The sequence below is a fragment of the Paramisgurnus dabryanus genome, chromosome 6, assembly GCF_030506205.2.
Source record: "Paramisgurnus dabryanus chromosome 6, PD_genome_1.1, whole genome shotgun sequence".
NCBI classification, from domain to species: Eukaryota; Metazoa; Chordata; class Actinopteri; order Cypriniformes; family Cobitidae; genus Paramisgurnus; species Paramisgurnus dabryanus.
In genome coordinates, this window is record NC_133342.1 from 27,502,815 (window position 1) to 27,517,977 (window position 15,163).

General features: G+C 37.0%; 1 protein-coding gene across 2 annotated transcripts in view; it reads left to right on the plus strand.

Annotated features, from left to right (window-relative positions):
- LOC135766910 (cadherin-18) overlaps positions 1-15,163 on the plus strand; it is a 156,613-nt gene that overhangs the window by 94,737 nt on the left and 46,713 nt on the right. For both annotated transcript variants that reach the window (XM_065276414.1, XM_065276413.1), the window contains one exon: positions 14,179-14,473. In XM_065276414.1, coding sequence (XP_065132486.1) covers positions 14,179-14,473 — 295 coding nt within the window. The remainder of the gene's footprint in view (positions 1-14,178; positions 14,474-15,163) is intronic.

The window sequence follows — 15,163 nt, forward strand, 5'->3', positions numbered from 1 at the left end:
TAATATGAAATTGTCATTGAGTAAAAATACAGTTGACGGTTGTCTGTGAACTAGTAAAAACAAAACATTTAATTTGAACGTGCAAACAGCAGCCACAGATCAACAACAGAACCAGGATTCATACATTATCAGATATTCATGCAACATTATCTTATTAAAAAGCACGCGATCGGTCCAGTAGATTAATATCCAAAGGACAGATTGTCTCCGTTTCATCTACCACAGTGGTCATTTCTAAAGCAGGACGCTTTTCAGAAAGTTTTGGTTTTGCGTCGTCTTTGGTTTTACGTCGTGCAAACAGCAGCCACAGATCAAAAACAGAACCAGGATTCATACATTATCAGATATTCACGCAACATACCTTGTTAAAAAGCACGCGATCGGTCCAGTGGATTAATATCCAAATGGCAGATTGTCTCCGTATCATCTACCACAGTGGTCATTTCTAAAGCAGGACGCTTTTCAGAAAGTTTTGGTTTTGCGTCGTCTTTCTCCGTTTGTCCAAAAAGAGCTAGATGTTTATGGTTAGGGTCAGAGGCCATCAGCGAACGTCTGTCCGGATGTGCGCAGACGGACCGCGTCATCTTGCGCGGACACGCGCGCGTCTCCGTTCAGCTTCCAAACACGCATACAAATGATTTCTCATACAAATGATTACTTTATCAGACCGTCAGGGCAGCAATCATTTGTGTCATTTACAGAACATTCACAAATTAAAGATAGAAAAGTGGCGAAATGTCTGTCGGCTCATGAGGACACACACCATGTATTAACAAATATTTTTTATTTTAACTGATAATGTTAATCGGTCATAATTTCTTACCTTCGGTTAACGGTTAAACGGTCAATGTGAACATCCCTACTACAATCCGTGTGTTTTTTGTAGTTCAAGAAAAGAGATTTACGTTGGAGGCGATAACTCGCGTCATCATTTACTTTGGGGTTTGTACCTTTTGCATATCGTTAACTTGTACTAATACACACTTAAACACCATAGGAAATGTAAAAACATGAATCAGACAATATGTGCTCTTTATCTGATTCACTACAGCAAATGCAGGGCTCAAAGAATTATAGTTTATTATCAGTGGCGGCTGGTGCTAAAAAAATTGGGGGGCGCAAACACACTCAAAATCAAACTTTTACTGTAGTAATGCAGTACTCTTAAAAGCCATTTATCAGGTGATGAGTATCATTAAGCTACTACTTGGCTAAAATGCTGAAAATGTTACAGTTGAAATCAAACGCACAAAATAAATGTACTATGAATCTGTAATGAACTAATATCAAGGTAATACAATTGTCAGTACCCGAGTAATCATTCACACACACACACACGCACGCACGCACACACATTCTGGTTTCCATGTTTTTTGGGGACATTCCATAGACATAATGCATTTTATTCTGTACAAACTGTATATTCTATTCCCCTTACCTGCCCCATTCCCTAACCCCAACCATCACAGGAAACTGTCTGATACCTTAGATTTTCAAGAAACATCATTCTGTTTGATTTATTAGCTTGTTTCCTCATGGGGACATCAAAATGTCCCCACAAGGTCACAAAAATACTGGTATTCCTATCTTTGTGGGGACAATTGGTCCCCCCAACCTGATAATTACCCGGCCGCACACACACACACACACACACACACACACACACACACACACACACACACACACACACACACACACACACACACACACACACACAGAGGTTGCGATAGACTTTTTCAATCTCCGTCATTTTTTGATAAAGCGTTGTAAAGAGTCCTTCACAGTCAGTTATTATCCGTAATTTCATGTTTTAATTATTTTCATTTTCGTTCACATGTCCATTTCTAATCATAAACTTACTAGACGAGCATACAAGTCAAATGTGTTTATTCATTTGTTTAGAGAACAGATAAACGGAGACCGTGCATCACTTTACCATCACATGAAGCAGATGAATTACTGTTTTTTTCTCACAGTGACAGCGGAGGCAATAAAACACGGAGCTTTATGCTGAACAGGCAAATATGAACAAATCCAAAACACTACTGCGATTAAAATATCAATAAACATGTAAAAATCTGAATGGAACTAAACTCATCTGAAACCATCTTGTGTAATAAACGCATGAAGGCAGATTAATGCAGACTCTTGTCATTAGATTTTGTATCTTTACCTTAGACAGGCGTCTTGTTGCAGCACTCCTGTGGTGTTTAACTTCAGCAGCCATGCGCAGACCAATCAGTGTATGACATCAAAATATCGCGAGAATGTTTAGAAACCAGTGCGTCATTTGAGCAACACACTGCCACCAACTGGACATACTTAGGAATTACATTCTGAAGTTGAGTTGTATGGGCAATCTGCCAACATGGCGTTCAGATTTTTCTTTATTCTGCTTCAATTTTCTCCGTCAAAGACTTTTCGTTTAACGCGACCGAACACACACAAAAAGAGACACTAAAGTTGCCTAATCACAGACTCGTACGTTTCTTTTTGCTTTTATAGAAATAGCACAAGCACATTTTTCCCTCACAACAGGGAGTACATATAGTCCATCAGCTCAATATGCACGGTTCGTGAAGTTTCCTTAAAAACAGTGGTTTTCTCGTGGGTGCTTTTTTAAACTCTACAACATTGTACAACAACAAAACTAACAACAAACTTGATCAAGCCACGGAATATGCCGGATTATATGAGCTCGCTCTCATTATGTCCACGCAACACAAGCTCAAACGTGCCACAAAAGTTCATATCGTGCACGTCAATCACGCATTCAGACTTTAAAACAGCAAATGGGAAAAAAATAAAACTCAAGACTTACATGCTATATCCAGCTAGCCAACTCCATTTGCCATGAGAAGTGGTGGAGCACACAGACTGCCATCATTTGACTCCGTTGGTCGATCTGGTCCAAGCTTCTTAATCCTTTATTTATTCATCAATTAAATACCTTGTATAGGGTGATTTTGTAAGGATAAAAGCATATTTTCCTTCATCTCAAGATATTTCACTTGCTTTCACTGATCTGTACTGTAGCTATCAGTTAACACAGCAATCTCCAATGCGGTTATGAGACTCTGAGAACGATCCAATCACAGGAGGTAAAAAACATTAAAAGAAATATTGATTCGCTTACAACATAAGTGGAAGTGTTTGGGGCGCACAGTTCTGCGCCCCAGGGCGGATCCGAAACCAGCCACTTAGAGCTCAGCCTCAGGTCACATGTTTTTACCCTTTTTCCTGACCTACATAGACACTCATTAGGGGTGCGCCCCAGACACACAAACATGACACATACACAACGAACTCAGTTTTGATTTTTAATTGTTTTAAATAAATTATAACATGACTAACAGTGAATTAGTACAACTAAATGATTTTATTTTGTATTAATTTGCACTATATATTTAACTTTTTGGTAACATGTTAAAGTAGCTTTCCTCTCTGGCCAGCTTTAAGGGGCCGGCGCCCCAGCGCCCCCTCGTGACCAGCCGCCACTGTTTATTATAGACAGTACAGTTCAATTCAATTCAATTCAATTCAATTTTATTCATATAGCGCTTTTCACAAAAGTCAATTGTTTCAAAGCAGCTTTACATAAATAGAAGCAGTGAAAAGCACAGAAAAACGACAGATAGCACAACAAAATACATGATAGCATGAGCAGTTAAATTTGCTGCGTCTATGACTCAATATTATAAGTGCACGTATTATACAGGAAATAATAGATATCTTGATTTACACTGATTTTGTGTTTAATCTTCCACTTGTATTGGGTTCAAATTTACTTCTTTTTTTATTTGGCATACTAGAGAGCCATATGCTGTGTGTTACAATATTAGTAGTAAAAATTAATTATTGTACTTGAAATTTTATGAATATGTTTGTCTGATCTAGTGGAGCTCTTAAAAGTACTAAAATCTAGGCTATTGTTTTTTAGAATGCTAATCCAGGTATGTGAAACTAATCCAGATAAAAATGTGCTTTCAAACAGAGGATGTCTGAAATATGTTACCTTTTGTATTTAGTTTCCATTGTTTGACTGAAATGTGTGTGATGAAAGAGTAAATGTGTCACTAAAAATGTCCCTCTAATTGAAACAGAAAGGGTTGAGTCCAAGTGCGGTTTATTTGTATAAAGCGTCCTGTACTGTTTCATAATACAAAGAGCACTAAACCTAGCAACCCATGCATAAAACAAGGGCCCTGTCCCACATGCATCCTAAACACTCCGATCTTAAAAGTCCACCATGACATATCTCAGCTTTAACTGTCTGAAGTAGTTCACTGCAACGCTTGCTTAAGTACAGGCTTCGGAAAAGTGCCCATCAAGGGCGCATATTGACCAGAAAGGGGGCGCCCATGAGCGCTCTTCAAACCAAAAATGACAAATGGGACACCCTGTGGTCTTAATAAACACGGCACACGGTGGCTATTCTAAGTCCACAAAACCGCAGGAACGCAGTCAAAAGTTTCTATGTCTTGACGTTTACAAAAAAAAAGGGAGGTAGGAAGGTGAATCAGAACAGGAACAGCACTAAAAACGAACTGTCTGTATAATAAAAGTGGAATAAATAGCCTAATGAAGACATTTTCTCCAAAATGTCAACATATCTCCATGGTAACCACAAAAAGTGTTAGAATCAGGGTGTCAACCTGTCAAATACTTTACCAATGTTGTCTGAGCTACTAACAAGTGCTTTGCGGTCAGAGCATGAAAGCTGAAGCATGAACAAAAAGTTGTTAATGATAAAGTCTTACTGCAGACTCTCCAATGACTCTACTGTGATTTACAGAAGAATATAAGCAAAATACAATCAATTTCAAGTGGTTTCAAGTAGTTCACATTATAGCAATAACGTTAACGATAACGCTAACCATTTAGACGTCAGAATGATAACAATAACTTTATGCTAATTCGCCCACCAGGCGCAGTACTCACGCAAATCATTTACCTTCATTGGCATTAACTGATATTGCATATTTCCTTTAATATAAAGGCTTGTAATTGTTCACATGTCATTAAATGTATAAATACAGCAGCCATAACCAGCAGATGTCGTCATGCGGCATTTCGCGTATCTCTTAAATGGGATAAAGAGGATGTTTTCGCCGACTGAGAATCCAAAGACCTCCCCCTCCATCACAGCTCATTTCTAGGGAACGCCTTCCAAAACTCGTGCACGAGAATTGAGTGTTTGTTTACCCATTGGTGAGTAAGCGGAAGTACAAGTATTATAACTACAACGAGATTAAGTTACTGTAAGTCTGAGAATTGATCTGATAATAAACACATAAGACTTAATGTTAGCTCAGTCACCGCTACTCCCATTTCAACTAGCATGTAGCAGGCTGGTCACTGCCTTAAAACTACATTACAACGTCAATATACCTGAATAACATTACAACAATACTTATTCCACAAAGAAAGAAATAATTACTGTTAAGCGTTTGTCTTGACACCTCTCTGTTCCTTCATTGCTCTCCAGCGTTAACATGTTGCTCCAAGAACGACTCTGGTTAGATTACATTCTTCTGACAATTTTCTCCTCTTCTCAGCGACTTCAAAAAAGTCTTTCTTTTGCGTCCTCCATCAGGTATCTTTCCTTCCATGGTGCAAATTCGAGGAGGAAAGCAGAAGCGACAATGTAAACAAACCGAAACTAAAGACTAAGTTTCATGCGCTATCCGCATGCGTCGCCTGTGTAAAGTTACTATAGCGCGCACATCTCTCACAAGGAACGTAATGGCAGTGATTGACAAGCCAGAGGGCCAATCGTTTATCCATTGATCGTGTAAACGATTTGCTGGTGTTTTTAAGGCCCTACATTATGCCAAGATGATGTAAATTAATATTATTACTTGCAGTGCACTTAATAAATGAAGATTTTCGTTGCAAAACAAGACAAATCGGTTTTTAACATTTTTGTCAAAACATGTTTATTATTATTTTATCATGTTATTATTTTGTTTTATGGTACTGTTTTTTATGTTATGAAGGTTTAAATAAAAACGAACCAACTGCAGTTGAATTGTTATTAATTGGAATGCACAACCAAAAAACGAGATTTCTGAAAAATAAAAAAAAAATGGAGTTATCTCGTTTTGCAACGAAACTCTTCAAATAGTCTTTTATCAGTTAGTAAAGACAGTTTCATGTAATATTGCAAAAAAATATAAAACAAACCATCCTCTTTACCACCTTTAACAGGGAGTCTTCTTTGTGTGATCCCAACAATATCGCTTCTTGTTTCTTTACTGATATAGTTATAATGTGAACGGCCCAATCAATGCATGCTTCTTGTCATACATGTGAGGTTCCATTTTGTTAGTTTTTCTGACAATTGTATACTGGCTGAATAAAAACACACTCTCCTAGTGCTTGAGTCATCTGCTCTGTGATTTGTTTCACTCCTCTCTTTTATATTGAATGAATTACATCAACATGTTGCCACCAGTACAAAGAAGGGAAAAAATATATGTTTAGTGTATTTTGCCTAGCAGATACAATTTGTTTTTACTGTACTGTAGATTATTGCTATGGTAAATATGCTCCTTTTCACATACACACACACATACATGCTCATTCAGAGAGAGAGAGAGAGAGAGAGAGAGAGAGAGAGAGAGAGAGAGATGTACACATACACACAAACAGCTTAAGCTTTGATCTGTAATAAAGAGCAAGCAAGCTGCTGGCAAGGTCTCTCTCTCTCTCTCTCTCTCTTTCTCTCTCTGTTAAACTCTAGGGGCAGCAGACCAACATATTAGTGTGTACGTATGATCAGTAGATATGTTAGAGGGTCTACAGTTAAGTGGACATCCGATTGAGGAAAACATTAAAAGAGAGATCGGTCCACTGCTGTGCTGTTGAAGTGCCCAGAGCCAGAGTCGGTCTGGCTGATGAATATCTGTCATAGCAGCTTTTAAGATGGAGGATTACATTAAAGCGCTCACCTCCTTCTCACTAATGGCAAATTACCAAACTCAGTGCTGCCATAGCATGCTTCCTTATTCTGATGTGAAGGGCTCTTGGTGCAGTGTAAAATTGACCTTTCCATCAGCACGCCGGCTTTAATTTGCAGTTAGCAGCAAAGGCTGAGTCCTGATTTAATCAGTCCCTTCCTTCTCGTAGCGTGGGCAGTTTATCAAGCCGTGCACAAGGCAACCTGTGCTCTCAGGTCTGTAGATGCAATAACCATCACCCTTCGTCACAGCCTTGGCTCTTGAAAGTGTAAGAATCTATGGATTTGATCTTTTTTATTCTTTCTGAGCATTCCTAATGTAGGCATTGTTATGAATATTGATTACGCTGTCGAGCACAGTGAATCCCAGAATGAGGCAACATACCTTTAATGGTGGGCTAGTTTCGATAATATGGGGTAAAGTCTTATATTTTCAAACAAACCCACGCACTTTAAATCGTCACACTGCAAAATTTAGCAGCTATATTGTTCGCTGTTTACATCTTTAAACACAAATCTTAATCCACAATAGTTGCTCGAATGCATTTCAGTACTTTAATAGCAGGCCTACAATAAAACGTCTTCAGCTTAGTTTGAATAAAGTGCCTGTTATCAGGTGCACTGTGGGAAATGAAAATTTGAGCTGTAACTGCTTCTAATTTAGAGTTAGGGTTACAAATTTTCATGACAAATTATATTTTCAGCATACAAACTAAATTATAAGTTGAATATGTACTGTATTTGAACATTTCTTAGGCTTGTAGAAATTTCTCCCCTTTTGAATTCATGACAGCGCTCGAGCTGGCACGGAGTCAAGTTAATGCACAATTGGATGATCCATGTTACCAACATCAATGGTACAAAAAGCATTTATTGTGCTACAGTGAAAAGTCAAGGAATCAGGAGCCTTATAAAATGCTGCATGGAGATCGTCCAAAATTTGGTCTTATAATCATCTTCTAAAAGCACATACAGTATATGTGACTCATAGAACGAATGAATGCACAGAAAATGCACGCATGCCTTACTTTCAGATGTGAAACTATAAATTGCAAATTTATATCTCTGCCTCATCAATGCCTTGACATACAGAATAAAAGGGCATCTGTCAATGTTTAAATCCTTTTCAAACAATCGTGTAAGCAAAAGTGTGTACATCTGCTCAGACCCTAACGTGGTGCACTGGCACAAATTTTTATGATCCTACACTAGAAATTGTGCTGGATTATTTTTCATTTTTATTTTATGGGTAAATATTGGACAGAACACAAGTTGGGTTAAAAATTATCCAATGTTGGGTTGTTTTTATGCAACCATGGTTTACGCTCGAACTGATTTTTTTCAGGGCAACATATTGTGTTGACCCAAGGACAACATTTTTCTAAATAAAACCTAAACCCACCCCAAACCCCAACCCTAACCATAACCAAACCCTAAAATCAGAGGGACATGATAAGTGAAAAACAATGTTCTAGAAACAGCTAATCCTGGTTTTAAGCTTAAACTTATAACAAACTGTAAACCTATTTCTGAAATCTGATTGGTTGATTAAAATGTTGTCCCAGGGTCAACATAATGTTGCACTAAGGACATCAACCACTTGGCAAAATCCCCATGGGCTCACCAGCAGTTGGGTTAAAATAACCTAGCATTGGGTCAGTTTTAACCCAGCGGTGTGTTCTGTCCAGTATTTACCCAAAATGACTTAAAAATAACCCAACCATTTTTTTAGAGCCTCCGTTTATTTCTGTTTTATTTTTTATTATTTCCTAAATCCTTGATTTTCCGTATGGTCTTAGCATTTTGGATCTCACTGTACTATATTAAGTGAATTTAAAGATCCTTTTTATTTTTTATGAATAGGGGAAAACCGTGCTGTCATGCACCAATTTTTTTAAGGGGGCACAGTGTGCACAGCTCACAGAAATTTGTGCATACACAGACATCAAACAAAATAGCTTTCAGTCTTTTCCATGGCACTTACATTTCTAACAATCTGAGTGCCCTGGCTTCATGCAAAAACCTCCAAATAACTTTTATATCAAATACTATTCAATCGGAATAATGACATATTGGCATCATATTTACATCTGAAACGGCGTGTTTTGTTTATTTACGTTTGGTTTAATGACTTGTTTAATTGTGTCAAACAACAACTGCATTATCCTATAAAATTAATTTAATTTTAAATCCATAAAGTATATAAACAACAAAAATGACAAGCTATAGCCACATGATCGATTTTAATGTTCAATATATGATTTTAAAAAATATGATAAAATTATTAGAGGAACAGATTTTTGCAATATATATTATACCTGAAAATGTGAGCATGTGTGATTCTTCGCCCTCATGAACTCTGGCGCACTTGGACGTTGTACCAAGATGAATCCAGAAATCTCTACTAATATAACGTTGAGACTGTCACATTTAACCATACCTTTTCTACACAGAGGAGGTTAACTGCACATTACCGTACTGGGGTTTGGAAATGTTGTGAGTGTTTCATACACGTTTTAATTCCCCAGATAACAAAATGAAGCAGCAACAGCAAAAAGCTCGTGAGCGTGCTCAGACGCTGATGACGTCTGCGACTGCGCTGACTGCAGCACCTGCAGACAGAATAAAGTAATGTAACACGATCAAAACACAATCAAAACGGCAAAAATCTCAGAAAAGTGACAAGTATACAGCAGCACAGAATTGATAATATTGTGCATATTAAAAAGTTTAAAGGACAAATAACAGATTTCTTCTTTGATTTTGAGGTTGCATGCAAAATCCATTTGGCTCAAAAAACCGAGGGGCAAGTGCCCCCCTCAGTTTGAATGGGCATGACGCCTCTGGGGGAAAATGCAATACTCATATATTGGCACTCCCACTAATGAGTCTCTAAGGAAGGGCTCTATTGTCATGTGATGTGCTTGCCAGCCTGTGTGCATGCCCAGTAGCTAAAGCAACATCGAAAAGTAATGGTACAATTAATGTCAGATAATGTCTGTCAATTGTGATTTTTAAGATATCCGTTTTCCCCATTAAGTAGATACACTCTTAACTAAAATGTCTGGGTTATTTCTTACTCATGCTGGGTAAATATTGGACAGAACACATGTTGGATTGTTGTTATGCAACCATGGATTATAATTAGCCAGCAGTTGAGTTAAAACAACCCAGCATTGTTTCAATTTTAACCCAGTGGGAGTGTTTTGTCTAATATTTACCCAGCGGTAACAAATAGCACAGCCATTTTTAGACTAGAGGATTTGCAAATATGGTCGCCTAGTGACCACAATTACCCTAAATGGATTTTGACCAAAAAACAGAAGGAAGTACAGTATTCCAAGCAGGATTCAATCTGCTTAGCATGCACCGTGCAACTTTCCCATTTTGTTTAATATGGTTAATGTGTTTCCATTGTGATGAGGTGTTTGTTTTATTCATAATCAAATGATTTGCATTTGATGCGTATGTATTTTCTAGGACGACAACTTTCAGATTTGATTCTATGTCTTGGTGTTTCATATCTATGTTGTGTTAGGTACACAATCTCTGTTTATGCATTCTATTTCTTACTAGTGTTTACTGTTCTCTTTTTTCACCTGTCCTGTATTATCTATATAGTTAGTTTAATTTATTGTTTATTTAATAGACTACTTTGTGTGTGTAGAGTTCAATGACTAAAACTATTTTCATGTTTATGTGTTAAATGGACTGGGCCTTGTTTAATACAAAGCATCATTCCAAATATCTGTAGTCTTTAATGTTCAATGACACCCAGAGTCACTGAATAACAGAGAGTTACGGCATTGTTTGATCTTTTTGCCACACATCAGTTTGATTAGACTACAACAGCAATGCATTATGTGCACTGGAAGTCGGTAACACTTTACTTGAAGGGGTGTGCATTAGACTGGCATGACACCTTCATAATCATAACATGACACGTGCCATGAACATTTACAAGGTTTTATGCACGTTTATGACAACTGTCATTAAGTGTCATTTGCTCAATTATGTCATTTTTAATACAAAGATGACATTGTTTAAGATGTCTTTGTTATGACAACTTGACATAAACCAATACATCATAACTACGTCATAAATCTGTCATAAACATGACATAGCAGAATAATTATCAAACTAATGAAACTAGCTAGCTTTATGGGTTAACATTACATTAAACTGTCATTAAAATGTCATTAAGTGTTAATACTCTCTCAAATCATTTTAAATACCTAAACAAAATGCAACAGACATGTCAAAAGGTTATACTTAACTTTATGTATGTGCACAATATAAAACTGACAACTAACACAAATTGTTCTTCCTCATACAGAGGGTTCTGAAAATGTCTTACATAGAAGAAAAAAAATGACTTAATTTAATAAATTTTTCCAGCGATATGGACCCAACGTTGCATGGCTTAGCCCATTATTGTACTGTTTATATTTAATTTTAGGTGAATCAGTCTCCAAGTGCAATAAAACAAAGTTTATCTATTATTATTACTTTTATAATTATTAATGGATGATTTATTTTATTTTAAATTTTTTATTACACCTGGAGAAAACTTAAAAAGAAAAACATTATGAACTGAAGAATATTCATGATATTGTTATAAAACTATTTGACACTTAATGACATTTAAATGACAAATTATATTTGTACCACTGTAGTTGAGGTCAATACAAATATTCCTAACGCTGTTATAAAACAATTTGACAGAGTATTAACACTTAATGACATGTTAATGACAAATTCAATTTGTATCACTGGTAAAAAGTTGTCAGTTATGTTGTCTTGGTAATGTCAAGTTGTCATGACAAGTTATGGTGTATTGGTTTATGTCAAGTTGTCATAATAAAGAACATTTGTCTCAACATCTCAAACAATGTCATTGTTGCATTAAAAATGACATAATTGAACGAATGACACTTAATGACAGTTGTCATAAATGTGCATAAAATCTCCATCATGTTCATGACACATATCATGAAGGTGTCATGTCAGTCTCATGAACATCCCTTCAAGTACAGTGTTACATTTGTTTCTCATGCTTTACATCCTAATGTTAATTACAACCTGATCTCACAAAATACGTGAAATAGTCACGCATTATTTTGCTCAGTTTTGTGTGACATTGTCACGTATTTCCACTATATTACGTGCCCCTGCTACGACTTTCTTATCCGTGACATTTTCACATATTGGTTACTCCACTGTTTTTCCTATTTTTAAACAATTGTCTCTTCGGTTTGGGGTTAGATTTGCTGTTTGCGTTAGGATGTCACTTATAGTATTGGTTTATACAATTTTTTCGTATGCTTTTTAAACCATCTTCGCCTGACGTTATGGTTAGAGTTGGGTTTGGGTAAGGATGTCAATTTATGTAACAGAAAGTTGTTCTAACCCCAAACCGAAGCGACAATTGTAAGAAAATAGGAAAAACAGTTGAGTAACCAATACGTGAAACTGTCACGGAAAAGAAAGTCGTGGCAGGGGTACATAATATGTTGGAAATACGTGACAATGTCACGCAAAACTGAGCAAAATAATGCGTGACTATTTCACGTATTTTGTGAGATCAGGCTGGTTAATTATCTATATTGTATAACTCTTGCTTTAGACTTAATAATCATGTCCTTAAATAGGCAAACAATGTATCACATGTCATAAACATGACGAAATGTGTATTGTCCATGTTGAATGTATTATTGTATTGTGTATAACATGTAAGATAGTGAATATTGGCTTACTGCAATAAATACAAGAAACCCATCTTGTTTATGTGTTGACAAAATCAGAAGGAACTTTTTCTACTAAAATAGTCTTAATTAATTAATCCTCTGATGTACAATAGTTAAACATATTATTTAAACAATCAGATATTTTAGAAGAATGTAAAATAAAGTTTGTATATACAGTAACAAAACAAGATGACATTTTATTCCAGCTACAGTGTACTGTGGGAGCATTCTTCATATACTGACAGAGGAAATGGTCAAATATATACCGAGCTGTCAGTGGGGCAGACCTCTTTAAAAAGCACAGCTTTGGGACCTAAAGAGTTCATTTTAGTACCTCAAAGGGACCAAATGAATACATATTTTTACCTAGTGATGCATATTAAGACCTTTTAAAGGGTACAGCCCTGTGACACATGCTGGGGTACATGCAGTATTTTGACTGTTTTCTAACAGTGCATTGCAGCAGGTGAATAAGAGAATACCATACAGTACACAAGCACAAATTAAAAGATAGGCTTCAGGATTAGGTATGTGTGTACAGAAGTGTATATTTATGTGGCTTAATATGTGTATTGCTGCATTGCAGCTGTGGCCAGCTTTATATAGTAATAGCCCCAGAAATAGTGGGGTTTCAGGCCTACCTGCCGTAAATATCTGTGAAGGTGAATGTCCCTCTTAGCCAGGGGGAAAAGGTTTGGAAGGTGAACATCATTTTGACTAATTGCTCACTGCGGTGGGATTATGGGGCTGCCAAGAATTATGGGAACGTATTGTGGGAAAAAGGAAAGCTGCTTGAATAGCAGTCCAGAACATGCCAAGTAATGTTTTTTTTTTTTTGTTCACACCAAGGGCTATGCTCTGCCAATTCCCGCTGCTCTGTATTTTTTATTTTTTTTATTTTTGGTGGATCAGACTCATTGCCTTTTTGTGAGGCCACATTAGTAATCATTAGCGACTGAAATGGCAGCATTTATTGTTGGATAAGTGGCCTGAAATAGCTGTTTGTCTGTCTGGGCTCAAATCCAGCTTTGTGTATTTCAACCTAAAGCTTTATGCTGTTTTACATGCATTTTTTTTTTTTTTTGTATGTTGCAATAATTTTATGAGAAAAGCATTTGCGATACCAGTGTATATGACACAGATGGTTTCATTTATGAATTTCACAAAGTGCTTGCTTACTTGAGCAGAACGGATGCTACATGATGTTCATCTGTTCAACAACATATTTAAAACATAACAGCATTTTGTAATGAATGTATATACATGCATAAGTTTTTACTTACTTCGAGTTTTAAAAAGTCATACAAAGAGCATTAAGGATATTTCACCAAATCGTTTTTTATGCTAGTAGGCAAAGCAATGAATAGGCTGTATCAAACTGTCCCATAAAAGTGATTATGTAGATTTAGTCAATACTCTGAGTTACAGCACTGTTACGAAACACAAACGTATTTTTTGTTTCTCTTTCAGTTACACTCAAACTCAGACAAAGGTGATGGCTCAGTCCAGTATCTCCTCTCTGGAGAAGGTGCCGGTACCATATTCGTAATCAATGAGATGACAGGCGACATTCATGCTAAGAAAAGTCTGGACAGAGAAAAGAAGAGCCATTATGTTCTCCACGCTCGGGCCATCGACCGCTTCACCAATAGAGCTGTGGAACCTGAGTCCGAATTTATCATCAAGGTGCAAGATGTGAATGACAACGCCCCCAAGTTCCCAGACGGACCCTTTTCAGCCTCCGTGCCTGAGATGGCAGACATCGGTGAGCCAACAGTCAAGACCTCTGGGCTTTTTTGATGTCTGAAGTAACAAAAGAACATTTTGTCAGAAAATAATAGGTTTTATTGGCTGGGTCATCATTTTAAGAAAAAGCACTGCAGGGTCCCATAGCAGATCTGAGACTTTTCTGGATCAACTCAGGCTGCTGGCTGGCTGAGCTGGATTTATGCTAGGATTTATTAAAGCTATTGTTTCTTATATAAAGCCCCTCAAGGGGATACTACAGTATGTATTCTGTGTTGTTTGGAATAGACAAAAATACTTTCGCTAACCCTCTGGATTCTATTTATCACACTACAACCTAATAATCTTGAACTCGTACCAATATCTTTCATAAAACCTCGAAAGTATATTTGATCTCACGTGGGTTGCATATAATAATGTTTTGAAGCTTCTGATGTGATCTTGCTAGATTAGATAAAAAAAAACAGCAACACATTATATGCTGTGCTTACTGTAAATCCAACGTTATACATGAGTAATCCACATGCAGAGCATCCACATGCAGAAAATGGACTGTCGGGAAAGTGCTAATTGTCCGCAGACCTCTTCCTTTCTGTCCAAATCAATTGGCTGGATGTAAGCCAAAGAGCTGTGAAGTGATCATTCCTTACCACCTGCCTGCTTAGTCTTCCCACTGGGAACAGCTAGGGTCACTTTTGGTCTTGAATCT